The 20,722-nt window shown below is 39.7% G+C and overlaps 2 protein-coding genes across 5 annotated transcripts in view; one reads left to right on the top strand and one right to left on the bottom strand.

The window, feature by feature from the left end:
• Nucleotides 1-6,800, top strand: part of PPP2R3B (protein phosphatase 2 regulatory subunit B''beta) — a 48,469-nt gene extending 41,669 nt beyond the window's left edge. For all 3 annotated transcript variants that reach the window (XM_032681054.1, XM_032681055.1, XM_032681056.1), the window contains 5 exons: nucleotides 523-612; nucleotides 1,322-1,497; nucleotides 4,117-4,235; nucleotides 4,320-4,426; nucleotides 5,594-6,800. In XM_032681054.1, the coding sequence (XP_032536945.1) occupies nucleotides 523-612; nucleotides 1,322-1,497; nucleotides 4,117-4,235; nucleotides 4,320-4,426; nucleotides 5,594-5,738 (637 nt within the window). In that variant the 3' untranslated portion in view covers nucleotides 5,739-6,800. The remainder of the gene's footprint in view (nucleotides 1-522; nucleotides 613-1,321; nucleotides 1,498-4,116; nucleotides 4,236-4,319; nucleotides 4,427-5,593) is intronic.
• A 1,342-nt stretch (nucleotides 6,801-8,142) lies between these two features.
• The window catches only part of LOC116783474 (cohesin subunit SA-2-like), a 57,855-nt gene continuing 45,275 nt past the window's right edge, over nucleotides 8,143-20,722 (bottom strand). For both annotated transcript variants that reach the window (XM_032681052.1, XM_032681051.1), the window contains 9 exons: nucleotides 20,519-20,687; nucleotides 19,519-19,670; nucleotides 18,606-18,707; nucleotides 17,148-17,302; nucleotides 16,906-17,034; nucleotides 13,041-13,231; nucleotides 11,782-11,956; nucleotides 10,703-10,796; nucleotides 8,143-9,153 (listed from right to left, as the gene is read on the bottom strand). In XM_032681052.1, coding sequence (XP_032536943.1) covers nucleotides 9,145-9,153; nucleotides 10,703-10,796; nucleotides 11,782-11,956; nucleotides 13,041-13,231; nucleotides 16,906-17,034; nucleotides 17,148-17,302; nucleotides 18,606-18,707; nucleotides 19,519-19,670; nucleotides 20,519-20,687 — 1,176 coding nt within the window. In that variant the 3' untranslated portion in view covers nucleotides 8,143-9,144. The remainder of the gene's footprint in view (nucleotides 9,154-10,702; nucleotides 10,797-11,781; nucleotides 11,957-13,040; nucleotides 13,232-16,905; nucleotides 17,035-17,147; nucleotides 17,303-18,605; nucleotides 18,708-19,518; nucleotides 19,671-20,518; nucleotides 20,688-20,722) is intronic.

Genomic DNA, 20,722 nt, shown 5'->3' with positions numbered 1-20,722 from the left:
AGAACTTATTTAGTTGCTGTGTTCTGTGTTATGTGAGTAGAAACAGACAGTTATGTTCTTGTCATGGACACTTACTTCCTGAATGTTTCTATTTCATTTTCATTTCCATTCCAAAACTTTTAGCTACTGGAGTTCTGTAAAGCTTTAAGTTCTCATCACTTCTACCTGAATAGAAATTCTAAGAAGCATATGTACTGGTATATAATATATCATTAAAAATTAATTGAGATATATCTTCTGTTAAGCAGTGGCTTTGCTGCCCAGGGAGAAAGTCCTTGTAGGACAACATGCTACTTTCCTTTCCAGCTGCTTCCCTCCTCTTTACCATTGCATTAGAAATAGAACAGAGCACGCAAGCTCCTTATCCTGAATGATCAGTGTAGTCTGTGACAAGTTACCTTACGAACACTGTGTTGTTTAGGAGTTCATAGTTAATAGCAGCAAGGAAAATAATCCTTACTTTTGATTAGTGAAAACTAGGTGTTCTAAAATAAATTTTCTCTTTCCTCATTGGCCTTCAAGAGGTAGAAAAGCACAAAAAGATGGGAAGATTAGCTACGCTGATTTTGTCTGGTTTTTGATATCTGAAGAGGACAAGAAAACACCAACTAGGTAAGAATAAGTTTATGTTTTAACAGAAACAAAGACTGACTTTATTGCTTTTCCAGTCCTTAGATGGGGACCATTGATGCACAGCTGGAACTCTGATGGAAGAAGCTAAACTATAAAAACATGAGTGGAAAACTGGCCCAGTTCATTGCATCATTCTTATTTATTGGTGTCTCCTGTTGTTGCTATTTTCATGACTTCTGTGAGGCTAATTCAATGTTATTGTTCCGTAAGCTGTGTGTGGCCTACTTATAGACAGGGTCATACATAAAGGAAATTGCAGTTGTTTCATGATGCCAGTGACTTTGGGAAACTGTGCAGCTAGTATTAGCTGTATGATATTGATAAGAAACCTATAATGTGACATGTTGAACAACATGTTCAATGGCTTGTTCAATATGGGAAAAAACCAAAATACTGAAGTTTTGATGCATAGTTCAATTTTTCATTGGCTCCCTTGATTTTTATTTTTTTGATATAAAACCATGTGTTTTAGTCTTCTCCTTCACACAGTTAACTAATGTGTTTTCAAATGCAATACTTGATGGCAAATACCAGAAACTTTTACCACAGTAGGTGGTGTTTAATGACTTTCTATGGCATTATGGAATGTAGTCTTAAGTCTAGTTTTGCCTTTAAAAGAGGCAACATGAATTCTTGAAATTCTGTAGTAAGTTTGTATAAACAACTCTCTGCTATTACTGAATTTCAGCATTGAATACTGGTTCCGCTGCATGGATCTTGATGGGGATGGTGCTTTGTCTATGTATGAATTGGAGTATTTTTATGAAGAACAGTGCCAAAAATTAGATAACATGGCCATAGAACCTTTGCCATTTGAAGACTGTTTATGCCAGATGCTGGATCTTGTAAAGCCACAACATGAAGGTAAGAAAATCCTTCTCCATCTGTATCTTCTGTTTCTCTGGGTTTAGGAGTTAGTGCACCTGTAAGAGCACTGAGTTGGTCATACAAATAATGTGCCTTGAGGTTGTTTTTTCACTAAAGTCTGTTAGAGCTTATTAATTGATCGGTCTTCCAGCAGCAGGCAGGCATTCTTTCAATACTAAAATTTAACATGCTGCTTTAAAATTCCTTGTAGGCTTTTACTTTGGGCTTGTAGCCACATTTAGTCTTAAGTGAAATCTTGTCACTGTCTAACTGAGGTGATGCTCTCAAGAAAAGCTCTTGACTGTTCACCCGTTCTCTCGCCTGTTCCAGCACTCATTTAATTGAGATTTCTTCAGAAGGAACAGTTTTTAAACAGTGTTTGTCCCTGTAGATCAGTATTAACTTATTTTACATGAGAAGCCCAAGCTGCCCTTAGGAAATTCTTGACAAAGGGCTTAAAATTAAGTGAATAATAAACTGTTCTGAATTTTTGGCTACTTTCTATGTCCATTTGAACCTTCATAGAGCTCTGTTCTCCTCTCCTGCATTTGACATTGTATGAGCTTTTACTGATGAAACTTCAGTTTACACTTTATGCAAGAAACAGTTGTCTTTTATTGAGATGTGATTTTCTGCATGCTAAGGGAATTGAAATGGCTCAAAACTAGAACTTAAATCTTCATATTCTTATTTAAACCAAGTTAAAATGGATTTGCTATGTGAAAACACATTTCTAAAGGCAGATAAAAAATTGTAAATGAAAAAGAAATATGAAGTGTGATTCATCTGGAAGCTCAGTCCTTGATATCAGTGGAATGAAGTCTTAGACCAACATTGTATAGTGCATGGGGGCTGGGGAGCATTTAAAATGAAGTGAGACAAGCTCTGAAAAGCACATTTATGTTATATGGTTGCTTACAACCACCTCCCAAGCTCTGTAGTAGTTCCCTTCCAGTCCTGTACGTTATGCTTCTGAAAGACAGACACTTCCAATAATGTGTTCTGCATTTCAAATGAAACAAGATTGATGTATCTCCTTTGTGTCATGAGGATGACAAAAGAGGGCTATGGAACACAACCAAGATGAGTTATTTAGGGCAACAAAAATGAAAGCCAACAGTGACTTTTTTATATATTAAAACTGATATGATGTTTAAAAGGTGGATTAAGAAAAAATTCTTCTGCTTTCCTAATAAAAAAACTATCAGCAAAAAATAATGTTTCACCTGGTAGATTTGAAACAAGAGATGATACTTTCGTAAAGTTAAGGCTAAAATGTGGTTTGCTACAGGATGCTTATAGAGACCTGAATTAATTCCTTCAATTTCACTCTTTTTCTTGGTGTTGGAGGGACAGTGGAAGGGATCTGCGTGAGTGTTGAGTGTCTGAGCTCCCACTGCAATAAACAGAAACTGGAGAGCAAATAAATGAACCAAATATAGGAGTCTAACTTAAATTGGGAGCTTATATAACTAGGACTCAAATCATTTGCTTGGTTGTGGAGAGTTGCTGCCACTTGAGATGGCCCAATGCATGAGACATCTGTGTGGGTCTGACAGATACTGCACAGGTGCCATGGGGGATTTGTGTCGTTCTGGAGCACCAGCTCTAAGCCAGAATATACTGAGGCACTTCACAACAGATGCAAGTGTGGCAACCATTTCCAAATGGGATTTGGCTTTTGCTTCCCTGTGATGTCCTTGAGTTACACTTTATTAGAAGCTGGGACAGTATGCTGAGAAAATATTGTTCCAAGTCTGGCTTTTATTGAACTCTTCTATAACATCTTCAGTTAGTTCCTATTTGACTAACAATGGAAAATTATCTGTATTCCAGGTGAATCAATAAAGGGGAGTTTTAAGGATAGTCATCTGTCTTCCCCTGTATATTTCATATTTTTCAGCCTTTCTGCAGAAGCTTAATATTCAGCTTTGAATTAGGGTAACATTTCTGAGCAACATGACAAATATTTCTAATGCTTAACAGATCCATTGATTTGAGTCTTTAAAGTATCACTCTATAAAAATCAAACAAAACACCTCTGAGCATTTAGCTTTCCTCTCAAGCAGTAAATATTGATCAGGCTGGACAAGTGTGGCAACCTTGTCTCTATGAAAAATTCATCTGTAGGAAGCATAGTCACACACTGTCGTCTGTGTCATACATTTGTCTGTTCAAGTCAGGAAAGGAAAAGGGCCACTGCCATAGGAGATTCCTACCTGCTATCCAGGCACTCCTTGGGAAGGAATTGCTAGCTCACTGGAGACTTCTATCTCTTGAGGAAGCTTAAACAGTTACCTTAAATGACTTTTAATAGGTAAGTGAGGTAGACTGCACCTCACTCCAACATACCAAAGGACAGTGTGATGATAGCCAAAGCAAGGAACAAACCTGAAACATTTAAAAGTTCTGTCCACTTTGAAGGACACATCTCTAGATGTGTATTTCATCTATTCACTTCTCTCCCATTGCATTGAGCATCAGTGACAAATGTTCTCGAGCAATGATGATTGAGTAATGATGACTTAGCTTCTGAATAACATTCCTCCTCTTTGGAAAACGATAATTTTAGCTCCAACTATTTTATCTTTAATTATATCATAATATTTTTTACAGGAAAAATTACCCTGCATGATTTAAAGCGATGTAAGTTGACAAATGTGTTCTTTGATACTTTTTTCAACATTGAAAAATACCTTGACCATGAACAGAAGGATCAGTTTTCTATGTTGCGGGTGAGTATGAAGCTTTAAAAGTCTTCATAGCTATGTGCTTAGCAGTTAATACTTTTTTGTATAACTTGCAATGTGATTGTTTAGGATGGTGAAGGTGAAAGTCCAGAGGTCTCTGACTGGGAGAAGTATGCTGCTGAAGAGTACGATATCTTGGTAGCAGAAGAGGCGGCAAGTGACCAATGGAATGATGGGTAAGAGTGTAGCACAAGGGTTGGTATGAATCCTCTCTAAAAGAAAAAAACAAACCCTTCTCAAAAATATGCAATTAACGGTGTAGGAGACTGTCAAGTACAGGTGTGTGAGCCAAAACTGTTGTTATGGTAGAATATGCATCTCTTTTTCCAAACCCTAGTTTTTAAATGTGTTACTTGGTGAAGTAAACCTTCGGATGGCTTTTGTTCTCTGTTTAAATCAGCAGTGAACTTATGGGAGGAACCCAAGGTGCTGCTCTATTTTAGTGTTCATAGTGGATTCTTAGTATTCTTTGCCCTATGTCTTTCTCTGAAATAACACTTCTCCTAATCAGCACGTAATGCCTTTATAAACTATGTTTAAATAACACATACTGCAGTATTTAAAGGTCATTCTCTGCATAGTCGTGTTAAGTAGAGGGAAATAATCAGGTGTCGAGATGAGATTCAGTAGTGCCTGGGAAGACATGCATGAACCTGAGTCACCCTAACCCAGGAAATGGTCAGTTCTTTAATCTGACACTATAAATCTCCACAGAACTTATTTTTTTAAAGGATATGAATTACAGATTGATCCCACATAAAAAGTGTTGAAGCTAATCTTTTTTAAATATCAGCATTCACTGACTTGAGTTAGTTATCCATCTTTGCATTTGCATCACCAGCAGGTGGTTATCAGTAGTTTCTGATTAAACAGTTGTCTTTTGCTTTCCAGCATCTGCTTAAAAACATGGTTGCTATTGCTTCCCAGCACTCACACAAATTTTAAGAAGACTCTCAATTCCGTATTCTGTCTCTTTTGTCATATCAACTGCTGTAGTTTGTTCTTCATAATTGAGCCTCATTTCAGCTTTCTTGACACTTGAGGGGTTTCTGGCAAATACTTAGTCTTGTTTCTAACCTATGCATAGTCCATAGAGCAGTGTGTGCTTTGAATCCCCTCAGTAAAGCTGTGTATGGCACAGGGAAGTTCTGCATATGATGCAGCTTAAATTGATGTAATTATTACAGAACCCTAGTGCTGCTTCTGCTTACGTGTTTCTTTACTGTTAATATGTAATATTGGAAAATACATTCTTCTCGCAGATGCCTTGTTAGTGTTCCAACTTTTAGGTGCTCCCTGGCATAGATAGACTCTTTCAATTCCTTTTTTGTGTCTGCTGCTAGGTATGAAGCAGAACTGAATCCTGTAGACCATCAGAAGGCCAATGTCCTAAAGTATCAAATGGAGAAAAGACCATTTTTCGAAATGCCTTCCCATCTGGCTGATGTAGACTTGGATGAATATGACTATGAAGAGGATTTTGAGTAGAGGTTACTTATGGTCAACACTTGCAGAAAAGAAGGACAGTCTGCAGCAGGTCTGCTACACACCAATACGTTTCAGTGGGGTTTGTTTCCTGGAAGTCAGCTTAGTTTTGTGCTAAAAATATTTAATCACTACACTACCTTCTAAGTAAAAGAAGCATATTTGTATGGTATGATGAAAATTTTTGTATTTATTCAATAGTTTATAGTTTTTAAAATAGATTAAAATATTTATTTACAGATGTTGCATAATTCCTTTTTGGAAGAATAACAATATTTGACTTTAGAGAAAAGTAATCTACTGTTTTTTAGAGAACTGTATAATTCTCTCAAAGTTGACGTGTGGTGCACTGACCATCTCCGTCCTGCCTGTGAACAGGTATTTCTGTCCTGGTTTGGGAGGTAAGGAGACAATTTATACCTGGCCTGCAATGCGCTTACACTCAGAGACAGCCCTAGTGGTTTTATGCCTTGGCAAGGAAGAGACATGACAATGAGTGCACAATTCAGTGCTCATTTACAAGCAGAGTTTTGTTTGACAGGCCGACCATATTAGTAGTATACAAGGAAAGCAAATGCCCAAGACAAGTTGCTTTTCTTCTGTGTAGTCCTTGTTTGCCCCAAATTTAATTTTGCTTGCCCTTTTAAACTTCAGTCTTTTCATTGATGTTAATCATAAAAAGCTTATTTAACAATGAAGTCTGTTTTAGTGTTCATACTTGATCCAAAATGGGTGTGTTAATTCATGTAGAAGGAACCAATTTTTTTAAAAAATCCTTTGTATAAATGTTACTTGATAAGTGATGTGCACTAATTTGTTGTGGGCATTCAATGCTTTTGTCTGTCCCCCCCCTTCGCTTGTTTGCTATTGACACATTCCGTGAATTCATCAGTGTCACAGCAGCATGAAAGTGTTGCCTCACTCTTAAATGTTAAACAGATTTTGTTGGGGGAAAAAAATGTACAAAAAGATGTAAGTTATTTTTTTGGTTGCAGTGTAGATCTTTAAAATGTTTAAAAAACATGTTTGTATTTTCAAATAAAGATTTTCCTACATGTAATGTAACACTTCTAAATGTTACATACTGCACACAGTAACGTCTTACTACTAAAGAACAACTCACAATAGGATGGGTTACATAGGTATGCAGTCTGGGTTGGTAATGACAACAAGCTGCATATTCAGAGCAATCAGCCTCTAGCAGGTTTTTCTTCATCCAAAGGAGAGTATTGCTGAGCAGCTGGGAGTGGTGCAGAGAAATCCGTTCCGCACGACTCCCCACACCATCTCCTGTACAGACCTACACACCTGTGTATCTTAAGTAATGAAACCCATTGCTAAAGTGTTGGGGAACCTTACTGAGGAAAACTCCAGTCATTTTAATACCATTCAAAGGATTCTTTAAAAAAAAAGATAATTGGGGTTGATTATTCCAGTTTTAATAGAGACTCACCAATGTCAAATTTCTCCACAGTTAGTTGGATACCTTTTGCCCATGGTTTGGAGCTTTTAAACAGTAAAGATACACAGAGCATTTATATTAAGCTCTGTTCCCCTAAGGTGCTGTGGGAAAGGATGAGCAACCACCTTTTCTAAACAATCCTGAACATCTGTTGCAGTGCAAGAGGTGGTGGCCTGCTGCTTTTTCCTACCTGAAACCCTTCCTAAAAACAGGGTTTGTAAATGGGCAATGAACAGCCACAGGCTTTCTCAGCACACAGTGACATTTCTCTGTTACACAGAGCTATGGTGCAGGGTCGATCTCTCCTGCAGAGCCTGTAGCTGTTGCTGCCACTTTGTGTTTAATGAAGTGCCTGTTAAATCCTGCTCTCTATTATACTTGTGATAACCAACTCCCTTCTTTCCTAAGAAGAGCAAATTGTGTTGTTACTGTGGAAGTGCCTTTTCTTACATGAACTATAACGATTACTGTACCTTTCCCCAGTAGGGTAATTCTCATACAAGAATTAAAGCAGCTGTATGCTTGATGTGATCCCAGGGATACCTGTTTTCTTAGTCAAGCTGTATTCTGCCTACCTGGTGCACGCTTAGGCCTAAATCCACAAATCTAGATGGATTAGGGAAACATCACTACCATAGTCCAGGTATGGGGAGTTACTAACCAAGTCACAGGGCAACTAAGAACTGCATTATCTTAGGAGTGCTACCTCACCCCTTGCATTAGCCCACTGCATCCCCAACTACGCAAAAGGAAACATGGGTTTACTGTTGCCAATTCAAAGTACCCAATACCTGGGAGACAGTCGTGGCTTTCACTTCCATGTTTATAGGAACTCCCTTCTCAGCCTGTTGAATAACAGAACAAACAGGAAGGCCAGCAGGCATTGCTGCTCTTCTTTCCTCCAGACATAGTGTGGGCGTATCACTTGCACATTCAGTACTAATGGATAGCAGTAGTTCTGTAGTTTATTTTACACAGTTACAATCCAAAATATATATATATATAAAAGCTGATAGCATTACTGCAATATACAATTCCATGGAGCAGCGCCCAAGTGTCAGTGAAAGCACCCACCACTCCCCTGCCTACTGCCTCTGAACACTCTTGAGTGAAGATCATTTGCAAACTCTTAATGAAAAAACCCTACTCGTAATTATTTACAGTCTATTTACATTGTCTTTCCAGGCTTTACATTTTCCAAGTAAATACCACATGATCGCTGTGTACAAGGGATTTCCTCCAGAGGAAAGTACTCAGTCAGCTGGTCTGCTGTTTCTTTCTTTGTTACTTAGAAGCCTTGATGCAAGTCTCCTGGGAACATGTCCTGATGCCCACAGACCACTAACCACATCTCTCTAAGCAATGGAATTTAGAAATACTTTCAGATGATTTGATCCAGGTTTTCCATTTTACAGGCAGGAAATGGCACTTGCCGTCACCCAACAGGTCACAGTGTTCACAAATGGGCCAGGCTCCTTTCTTCCCAGCATCAGGTAAGAAGAAACAAGTAGATATCCACCTTGGTTACCTCAAATGGTAAAGAACACATCCAGCGGAACTCTGCCCCTGCCCTGATTCGAACAAACTTGTCTCACCTAGTTCACAGAGTCTTTGATTCAAAATTTGACTAGACCCTGATTCCAGTCCTTCAGTTGGTAATTCTTCCAAGGCAGCATCAAGGACCAGGACGCAACTGAGTAACGATGCTCCTAACACCCACAGCCTTGGAAGTGCAGCAGCCACATGAGTAACGCCCACAACCAGCAACAGGGAGAAATCAACCGCAGTGCTACGAACTGGTTCTGGGTGGATGCCCACTTGCAGAGATTCACCTTGATACGTGTCTCCTGCTGTCTGTGGATGCCCTCACAACCACGTTTTCAAGTTAAACAATTTGCAGAAAAAAAACATTCTGTGTTCTTCGCTTCTGTTCATCCTCTCAGTGTCTTAACTGTCCTATACCATAAGAAAAGAGAAATCAGTCTTGTACTATAAAGAAGACATCATGTAAGAGCACATAAGGAATCTGAATAACATTGTAGCATCTAACCATCCGCCAGCTTGGCCATAGAGCCAGCTCTTGGAAAGAACTATATTTAGCCTCCACAAAAGGAAATAAGCATTTCTATACCCCAAGGAGCCCAGAAAAGGCACTACAGGGAAAGGCCACACACTGGATAAGTAGTGCATTTTATATATGGCTTCAGTCTTGCTCCATGGATTTAAATTCTTCTACTGTCTATCATCAGTAGGAGCTGCTCCAAGTATGTGGTCCAAACAATCTACATTTTAACACACATATGACTTGCAGAAAAGGTAGAAGTCCCTTTTTTCCTTCTAGTCCTCTTTAAAAACAAAACAAAAGAAAAAAGCCCACCACTCATATGAAAAGGAACCCTCTGATCAACTTTACAGGAAAAACTCATTTAAAAAGTCAAAAATCATGCAAAGTCTGACTGTGGCTGTTAGATCCCAGATAACCAGAGCCACTGGAAATCAAGGGGGTGCCTTACTCACTGCAAAAAAACTATCTGCCAAACACTGAGTTAGTGGCATTCTGAAGTGCAGAGAGCAGGGCAAAATACAGGAGAAAAACCTGAAGGAACCACTCAGGCTCCTGCAGTGGCTGACACAGTAAACCTTTAGAGGACAGAAAGGCTGTGCGTAGCTGCAGCACAGGAAAACTCATGGCCTGTCTTCCCCACTGCACCCCTTTCTGTACAGTCACTCTGCAAGACCCTGCTGTACAATGTCCTATTTGAGTCCTTGCACTCCACGGCCTCAAAGGCCTAAAAGTCTTTCTCTGCTGCAAGTATCCATTCCAGGGCTGAGCTGAGATCCAGGCAAACAGCTGCAGCTCTGCCAAACTTTGATCCCAAAGGCAATCAGTGCCTACAAGACAACCCCCCGGCTACACTGGCTGCCACTCCAAGCCCACAATGTTCTCATGCTTCCCTTCAAATCCCCAGCTGCTTTGGGGACAATTTAATCTGCCCAACAGCCTTGACTGGAAAAGGGCAAGAAACATGGGACACTCCAGCGAGAGCCCAGGGCTGACCAGTGATCAGACACATTCTGAGTCTTTCAATCCAAAGAGCACAATGCAAACATGATTTCTGAAGCAAACATTCCCTGCGGGCCACGCATCAGTGCCATCTCTGCAATGTGTTGGTAACATGAAGCAACTGCAGCAAATGTCTCTTAACTGGGAAGCTTCACAGTATGGCAAAAAAGGAAATAGGATTCTCCTCTTAACGCATCCTAGCTGGCGTTCAGTGTACCTAAGGATGTCTAGATGCTACAAGAAGAATTGCCTTAAAATGCAGATTAAGGTGAAGGAGGAAACTACAGCTACAGCTGGAAAGGGAAGAGTGGAATCCCCCTTTTCTCATCCTGAAAGGGACCACATAAGAGCAGCCCCATTTGCTGCTAGATGGTTACTCAGGAGTCTCTGACCTCACATTCACCACCTCAACTACAAGTGGAAAACCTGAGCCAGAATTACCTGATCTGCACCAACAACATCAACATCAACATCTTCCGCTGTGCCTCCTGCATGACTGTCCTCTGAGACATCTTCTGTCTTAATCTCATCTTTGCTGAAAACAAAAAAGATAAACCAAAAAAAAGCTAAGTCTTGAGAAAGCTCATAACAGAGGCTGTACATTGCACAAGGGCGTTTAAGGCAGATACTTCTGCTGCTGCTATCCATGTAAGGTAGCCTAAAGTTACTGGCCCAGAATTTCCCAGGTATGAAACAGGTTATGCTCTAAGGAATTTCCAATAAAGCATTTCAGAAAAAAAAGCTTGATTTAAACAGGGGCTACCTTCACGTTAAATAAATTTTTGTTCTATTTTACTTGTATGCACCAGGTCCATTTCACAAGTGTCCCTGAAAACCTGGAAAAGTATGCATCTTTCTGAGATTCATGTCTCACCTTTTAATCTACCAATATAGGAAATGGCACCTAACACCTCAATAAATTACCTGTATTAAAGGGAACTATTGCAACTGAGCTCTTTGATTGCTTTACAGAGTTCAGAAGTAGACTCCAGACTCCCTATTTCTGCAACACTTCTCATATCCAAGTTCCATGGGGTTTCACTTAGGCATGTGTGCCTGCTGCACACAGACAGACACTTCTCTAAAAGGAAGCCACCAGTTATGCAATAGTTAATAGCAGATCTGCAGAGACAAGAATCCTCTTTCATTTCCAGAGATGCAGAAAACACTTATCATCTGCCTGCAGCAAACAGCCAGGGAGTAACCAACACCACAGCCCCTCTAATCAGGACAAGAGAAGTGGCACAGGGGACTTTCCTCCTTCCCTGTCTTTTTCTCTGTACACTCGATATTAGTCCAAGAAGGCATGGAAGCCCTGTGACAGTGGCAGGCTAAAGCAGCAAATGTAGATATTGGACTAAGGAAACATGTCCTTGGGACAGTGCCCATAAGAAAGACAGGAGGGGCACACATCCTTTGCCCATAAGTATTATAAAAAAACAGAAGCAGAGGTGGATAAATAGACCCCAACTGTCAATACTAGGACAAGTGAAGGAGCTCGTAAGACATAAAACTCTCACCAGTATCTTCTGCGTAGCCCTCCTGGACAAAGGAATGGCAAACGTTCCTGCAAGCACATCTCTCGAGATTTCAGCCTCTTTCTGTTTTTCCCTGCTGCAGAGGGAAGCTGGGAAGTGCACTGCTGTTCTGGGGCTTTGCTTGCTACTTCAGTCTGGCTGGTTTCAGGCAAAGACCCTGGAACAGAGAGCGAACAGAACTGCTCTTCAGCATCACCCTCAGAGGTCTTGAGATGGACATTTCCAGCGTGTTCCCCACAGCAGTGAAACAATGGAGCCAAGCTCAAAAGGAGATCTGGAGCAAAGCATTCCTTGAATGCTTTATTGAAGGAGACAGCTAAAAGCCACTTAAAAGAAAATCCATTTAATTTGCCCACTGGTCATTTTTGCAATCTAGATTTATGAACTTGGCCCTGGTTCATAACCGCTATCAGTACTGCTGAGTCTATATAACCCTCAAGAAAAGAGGACCTTTGGGGACACAAGGGAACAAGCTCTCTAAAGGCAAGCCACTGAGAAGAAAATTTACAAGAAAGGATGAGAAAGAAACTAAGGGACACTGGAAAAATTTCCTTTCCTCCACATATGACTGCACATGTCCATAGCACTTAGCATTGTTATTAGCAATTGTTTTCATATTGGCTTTATTACATTTTAACTAAGTCCCGTCATATCCATGCAGTGAATATTTAATTACAGATTGGAAGTCCATGAATGCTGCTAAAGTTTGGATGCAGCCCACCAAACTATAACTCTTAAAAGCAGGAATATAATCTTATAGGCTCCCTAGAAATTCAACAGAGAGAAAAACCCTTTGGCTGAAGTTCATCTGGGCTGAAGATATGAATAAACGTCTGGAAATGCCTCTCCTGTCTCAATTACCTACAAGGCCTAAAGCAACAATGCCCTTAACAATTAAAAGCCATCAATGAAGTCTCAGTGGCACTGACAAATGCCAGATCTCAGTACAGAGCAGAATTCAGATAATCTTGAATTCTGCTCACTCAGAGTTTTCAGCCCAACCTTACTGCTACTGAGTGATGAAGAGGCCTTTACCATCAACAAAGCTGGAGACAAAAACCCCAGTTCGAACTGTAAAGTCCCAACATCCAACTCACTGTGGTACTGTACTGCTAATGCAAAGCATGAAGTGCATTTTAGCAAATGCAAATTTGGTAAAGCAAAGCAAAATAGCAAGTACAGTAATTTTGACAGACAGACAAAGCAAACACAGCTGATCAAGAACAGGGAAGTTTTCATACCATTAGACAATTTCCTTTTAAAAGAAGATATCTTAGATGTGCCCACAGGGGGCCACTCTCCCAAACTGCCGAGGGCAGAGCTCTCCTCATCTTCATTTGCCAATAAAGAGTTTCTGTACCAGACCAAGGGCTGCCATTCATCTCCTCTGCAGGGCAGTGGTTCTGCTATGTACCTCTGTAAGTAAGTGTACCTGGGGAAAAACAAAAGCAAGTATAAGGAAACTCAGTATCTTTCCCTTCAACGTCTGGGGCAGGTATTGCTAGAAAGGTTTTTCCCTTTACTCTCTAAAGATGCAGACAGAACTGCTGAACAAAGGGCTTCCCTCTTCTCTGAAATATCTATTTAAAATACAAATTCCTTCAAAGCTAAAGAGTGCTTGAATTTTAGCATTAGAAACAACATTAGATCCAAAGAAATTACAAAATTACATCAGCTTATAGAAAGAATTTCCTGTGCAGGGAAAGGCACTGCCAACTGCTGCTGCCAGTAGCAATTTGAATGGAGCAGAATTCTGTGAGGATGCACTCCTACTGCTGGCCTTTTCTGCCTCATGGACTGCATCACAAAGGAGATCCCAGGTGAGAGATGCTCCTTGTGATTCAATAGTACAGGAAAAAACAGAGGTCAGGAAATGGGGTATTTACACCATGAGTGCCTATTCTGTCAAAATTTAAAAAAAAAAAAAAATCAGTTACACCACTTTTTTATAGTATCATCTCAAAAACAATCCAATTCTTTCAGCTTCTCAGTAAAATTCCAAATGTCTGCAACAAGCAGTTAACAGCTCTGCAGTTATGACAACACGCGGGATGTGGGAAACATTGTTTCAAATCCCTGTTCTGTCTGATTCAATCCAGAGACGACTTCAGGCCCTCTTGAATCCCAGGTGAAGCTATCACCTTTTCTGGAGCGAAGAGGCCTTCTTCAAACATTCTTTTTGAAAAACAGGACATTTCTGACAAAGTCTTTCTGACCCATTCCTACTTCATAACAATAAGAAAAGAAAGCCAAAGTCTGACATAGGATTAGAAACTGGATATTCACCACATTTCAGCTACAGTTCATCACTTTGAAATCAAGCCTAGTGTCGCTAAAACAAACCCCACCTTAGCAAATACCAGAAGTGACAGTTCTAACGCCAGCCTGTACGGTATATTATTCTTTTTGTGATTAGGAGAGTGGCCTGGAAAATATCAGACATTTCATTCACTTTGCAAAACAAGAAAACCAGTGCTGAGAGGAGGTCAGGGTAAGCACCGTCTCCAAAACAATTTCTGGCCTTGGGGGGCCCCAGGGATCAAGAAACCCTGGTAATGGAATTTGTTGGTTTCAAACAAGCACATATTGTAACTACAAATTCAGAGTCTAATCTAACTGCTATCAATGTTAATGGAAAGACTCCTACTGATTCAGGAATCAGGCCCTTCATGCTGCTTGCTATTCAGCAACTCATTTCTTGTGTGCATTTTGTGGTACAGAGCAATTGACAAGTCAGGTATTTTACTGCTACAGCCTGAGCAATTACAGGGGAGAGGGTTGAAGTCCATATACTTTGATGGTGTTGAAATATAGCCCTTTCTAACAAATGCCCATATTCTGTATCTCATCTGTTACAGGTACGTTCACATATGTTAACATACAGACTTGGACATCAATCCTATGATTAATAAGAAAAATGAAAATAACCAGATGTTTATTTCTAAAAGTTCATGTTGACCTAAAACATTCCATTCAATAATTTATGATAGAGCTAAACATAAATATTTCTAAGAGGAAATATAATCTCCAGCCTCTGCAAGGCACTTTAGGCTTCCCAGAATAGAAACTGTTATTCTAGAAACATAGTATGAATGTATGTGTGGATAAATTGCAATTTCCCCTCTTGTGATTTTTATTGTTTCCCATTTGTTCCCGGCAGCAGTGGGAAGGTCCAAAGCAGTAAGAACTGAAGTCAAGTGCATTCTCTGCTAGATTCTGTATTTCCCACAAAACTTTTCAATCAATAAACCTACCTGAATGTATGTAACACATTCAGGAATATACTTCTAGAGCATATCCTCTGATCAAGAGGTTAAATATAGTCCTAGGAAAAGAGTTTAGCTAAATCAGGATTTAGCTTTAAATTTGCCCACATCAACAATTAAATATTTTCCATTTGTTGAATTAGAAACTACTCCTTAGAGGTAAATGAAATGACAGTTTTTCAAGTATAGATTAACAGAAAGCTAATTATTGCATGGGTGTCACCACAGATGATGATAGTTCTTTAAAATCCAGACAATATGGACAGAGTTATACAGAAACTGTACAATCTGGGGCCTGGAGCACTTTCCCTATGAAGACAGGCTGAGAGAGTTGGGGTTGTTTAGCCTGGAGAAGAAAAGGCTTTGGGCACAACTTACAACACCTTCCAGTACCTAAAGGGAGCCTACAAGAGAGCTGGAGAGGGATTTTTTACAGGAGCACATAGAGATAGGACAAGACTTTTAATGGCTTTACACTGAAAAAGAGTGTGTTTAGATTAGATATTAGGAAGAAGTTCTTGACTGTGAGAGTGGTAAGGCAGTGGAACAGATTGCTCAGAGAAGCTGTGAAGTCCCATCCCTGGAAGTGTTCAAGGCCAGGCTGAATAGGGTTTTGAGCAACCTGGTCTAGCAGAAGGTGTCCCTGCTCATGGTAGGAGGGTTGGGACAAGATTATCCTTGACATCTGATGGATTCTGTGAAAACCAGTTTTAGTTGTAGATCTCAAAGATTCTCATCTGAGAAAAATGCAAGAATAGAAAAGGAAGTTACCAATACCCATAGATTATCCCCTTTATGTTTATCAGGGTTTGTAATCAGTATATGTTAGCTATTTTTCTTCTGCATTTTGCATTCTGGGTTCAAATTAATTTTTTCAAATGAACTATCTGTGTAGCTGGCAATTGTTAATAAATTGTGTTATGTGAAGTAACAGGAAAGTAGACATTTTACCACTCTTGACCCATGTTACATAAAACCTGGTTGATGATCCCCATGAAAGTTATCCTTCAATTTAAGACAATGCAACACAGGAGCAACACAGAGCTCAGCAAGATGTGATAGTTGGGGTTTTTTCCATTTCTGCTGACTTTCTTTCAAAAGTGAAACTTTCCTTCTCATGTACTGGAGTGATTTGCTCAGAAATTCAAAAAGGCAGATGTGTCTTAATGTTTCATCTTACATTCTCAGGTCTCCAAATATCCTCTCAGAAAAATGGAAATACCTGGGTACAGTATCTATAAATAAAATACTGAAATGCAGAGACCCAGATCCAAAATAAGCAGCACTGACTAAGGAAGTAATGCTAAAGGTCAAATAGAAGGAAGAATGATACTTCCTTCTGAAAATTGACTGGAGCTGAGGCAGGTGAAGGGAATAAGAGACATACTCATACATCTCTCCATTCAGACATATAATGCCCCATGATGCCAAAATAAGGCTATCATTCTTATTAAATGTAAATATTTAAACCACTGTAAAACACGGGCCCACTGATCAGGGCATATTTGCATGTAAATAATAAATTCCTGAATTTAAATATCCACATTATGAAGATGTCACACATATATTCCAAATATACACCATGGAATTCACGTAATTGAGGCCTGAAGTTATGGAATTAGATCACTACAAAATAATGATCCATGCACTGTTTCTTCCTGAAATAACTACTACTACAAAATTCAACAAGTGTCTCTCAAACAGCCTCAGGGACAGAATGATTTCAGAGGTCTCTGAAAAGCCCTTGAGCAAATTCTGCCATACTGAAGCTCAAGTGTCCTGTGTACAGAGATACACAAGTCACAGACTGTGTATGATGGTGTACAAGAACTTAACTTACACTAGTCTTTTGTCTGGCTTTAACAGCTTGTTGGAAAATTCACTGATGATTAACAGAAAGCCCAAGTTAGGAGGCAAGCATTTTCCATCTACTCCAGTAGCTCCTTGAAATGCAAATTCAATCCCTTCCCTATTGGAAGAAAAAAAATAGAAAAAAAAAAAAGAACACAGTAATAAAACAGTTAAAATAGACAACTAACAAAAGCAATGACCACAGACAATGTGATGTTACATGGCACATACTTGTGTATCATGGCTATAGATTCTCTAGATTTCACTTGGTCCCAACCAAATGTTAGTGAAAAGCGACGAGCAAGTTCTTTGATGTTTGTAAAGGAAGCAGAGGAGAAGTCCACACCACTACTGCTGTCTTGGCTTTCTGCATGTGTCTGAAACAGCTGCAAGAGAAGTCTCAGATAAGCAAACACAGGTAATCCAACAGACAAACAGAGCACCAGGAAGACAGAGAGACATGCACAGCAAGCAACAGTTGCCTTATACGGACAGAAGCCTTACAAAAGAGCAGGTAAGTCAATTGTTTCTGAAAAGCATGAATGAACAACACCAATTTGACACAAAGGATACAGGTGAGCTTGACAGGAACAAATCAAAAAAATAAAAATAAAAAACAATGTGCATAAACAGAGAACCAATTCCTGAAGATGATGGTTCCACTGACCCCATCTCCTCTTGGGACTTCTGAAGCAAGCCCCAGAAGCCTAATTTGCCTGAGAGGCTTTCAGAGTAGCAGAAAGCTACAAAGCAGCAAGTTTGACAGCAGCATAGTCCAATTTCTGAGACTGGGTCAAAAGCACATCTTGAGCCCAATTAAATATGCTTTGGGATTTTTTCCTAACAGAATATGGAAGTAGCTTCTTCTCTTCAACCTGTTAACTTTCAAGGTCAAGCAAAGGCCAAAAAGGGCCTGTTGTCTATGTGATACCTAAACACAAAGTCCTGACTATGTCAGCAGAATATATGTAGCCAAATGCTGCTTAGCCTCATCTAAGCTCAGATTTCAAGGGCTAGTTCACAGATCTAAGTCCTGGCAATGGGTGTGAAATAAGCAAAGCTCATGTATCAGTACCCTCTGGGAGGAGCCTGCTCTCTGGATTACGGCAGGACTCCAAGCTACAAGCAGCTCTGGTCATGGGCAGAGCAGGAAAAAGCAGCTGTTAAAAGAGCTAACTGGCTATCAGTCAGAAGCTGCAAGCCACAGTAAATGAGAGCCTTCAGAAGAGCTGCAACCCACTTTTCTCCAGAAAAAAATGCTGAAAATACAGGGGGTTGGAGCTGACCAGCCATAGGCACATCCGTGGTTCCTCAAATTCAACAGAAATTTAGATAATCCATAAAACACAGCACAATATCCTTAACATTTATTAAGGTTAAAAGAATACTTACCATGTCCCAAGAAACACTTCATAATCTCACACCAGTTCTAACATACTTGAAGATTAAAATCATGACCAAAAAAAATCAAGCATAAAATTACCTTTTAAAATTGATGTAATGAATTTAAAGGAGTTTTAATTATGACATGCAAAAACAACATACACATAGAAAGGCAGGAAAAGAAATAATTTCTTTCACTAGGTTTTCTAATGATTATGAATAATTATGGCACGGTAGGTAAAAATCTTCACTATGAATACAGCTGTTATAAGTGCCCCTAGTAACTTGCTTTAATCATAACCTTACCTGCTGCAGACAAAGAATCAGTGTCTTGGTACTCTGCATTTTGTTACTGTGTCTCATCTTGCTTAACATTTCTTTAATTATGTCTCCAAAATCATTGTAGGTCTAGTAATAGCAACAAAACAAATGAGAATTATCATTACCCTTCTTTAGCACTGGAAGTACACAAAACATGTGACTGTTCATGTGACACAAGAAGTTCATAAAACACTCCCAATATCCGAACACACAAGTTAGAAGATGAAAACTGGACTTTTTACATTATTTCATATGTAAAGCAATGGGATACTCCTTTAAGAGTAATGTGAGGATAAAAGTTTTACTGAAATTATTAAGTATTAATTACAAGAAAAGAACAAAGCCTCTTTGGGAGAGAAAAAGAGAGGTTTCTGTATTTAACCAGTGCCTGCCAAGAAAGTAAAGAACAAGATTCACATTCAGGTATTTCCAAAGTTCTGTTAGTTGACTCAGGGAAACTTCCCATTTTGTTCTTGGTCCTCCTGAAACCCAATTCAGAGTGGCTGAAGCTCTACTAATCGTTTAAACCCTGGTCTCAGGTGAAATGTAGGCCACCTTCTGTGTGAGCCGTGTGAATTAACTTGACCACTTCAGTGTGAGAAGTTCTACATCTAGAACACTCCCCAGCCATACACTGCTTTGCAGTGGCCTCTCTGGAGAATGTGAGGAGCAAACATATTCTTTGCTCAATTTTCAGTTGCTTTGTCTGCAGTGAGGTAACTTTGTGGAGCCAAGGGAAGAGATTTGCCCCACTCCTGCTTGATTTTATAGCCCTTTTATGACTATATACGGATTCTGAGCCATAACGCTATTAACACCACATCTTTCACAAACACTGGAGTCACTTTCAAAAACTAAAATGCACTGATAGGGAAAGCAATCTTATCTAAAACATTACCTTCACATAATACTTATAGATCTCAGCAGCTGCAGTCATCTCTACCACGTTATACACTATTAACTTGCAATATGCTGCAAGAAGACTCCGCTTTCTGTGCAAGTCATCAAGTTTGCAACTTTCATCCTTTTTCTCTTCCTCTTCTGTCAGGTCTAGGGAAACAAAAGCATTTTTTAGAGCGTGACACTTGAACTTGGCCTCAGAACCACAATGAACTAACAATCTGTTTTCAAAACACTCCCAAAAGAAACCAGCCTTCACAATTACAACCTCAACACAGCTTCCAAATGTGTTTGACTTTGTACACAGGCATGCAGTGATAGGACAAGGAGGAATGGCTTTAAACTGAAGGAGAGTAGATTTATTCCTTAGATATAGGAAGAAATTCTTGATTGTCAGGATGGTAAGGCACTGCAGTAGGTTGACCAGAGACTTCGTGAATGCCCCATCCCTGTTCAAGGCCAGGTTGGATGGGGCTCTGAGCAACCTGGTCTAATGGAAGGTGTCCTGCCCATGCCAGGTGGTCTGTAAGGTCCCTTCCAACCCAAACTAGTCTATGATTCTGTAAAATCTGCCCCACAGCCCCAAAATCAAAATACACTAATCCTTTATTCTGATGGCTTCAAAGGGTCCACACACTGAGAGAGCCACACTGCAACACTGCAAGGCTTTCCTCTAATACCATCATCTGTACCACAAAAGTCAGTCTACCAAATACTTTTACATTCTCACCCATCCCTGCATTACTTCAGCCCTTTTCATCCTACAAGTAAATTGGCAGCTATATCCTATGGTTAATCCACAGATCAATGGTACAGATCGATGAATAACAGGTCAGCCATTTTGTCTGTAAAGGGGTCCAACCAGAAAAAAAACAAAGCAACCCACAAAACAACAACGACAAAAAAAGAGGCCAGCCCCTTTTCCTGATACATTCACTGCAGATGACAAATGATAGCAAAAGTGGTAGATTGTTTCTCTCGTGATTAAGATGTCTAACCTTTTCTTTCCTCTTCTTCGTCCACAAAAACATGTTCCCGGATAAACAAAAACAGTTTTTCCTGAAGTGACGTGTTAGGAAGATAACCTAGAAGTCCAATTGCTTCCTCCTTATTATTTGAATCCTGATGACTCAAAATCAGCAACCAGTCACAGAGTATCATGAAGACCTGTATTAAAGAAACAAAGCCAAAGAAGGATACTG

Source organism: Chiroxiphia lanceolata, chromosome 2 (assembly GCF_009829145.1).
Source record: "Chiroxiphia lanceolata isolate bChiLan1 chromosome 2, bChiLan1.pri, whole genome shotgun sequence".
In the NCBI taxonomy this organism is placed as follows: domain Eukaryota; kingdom Metazoa; phylum Chordata; class Aves; order Passeriformes; family Pipridae; genus Chiroxiphia; species Chiroxiphia lanceolata.
This window is presented reverse-complemented; position numbering and strand designations above follow the sequence as displayed.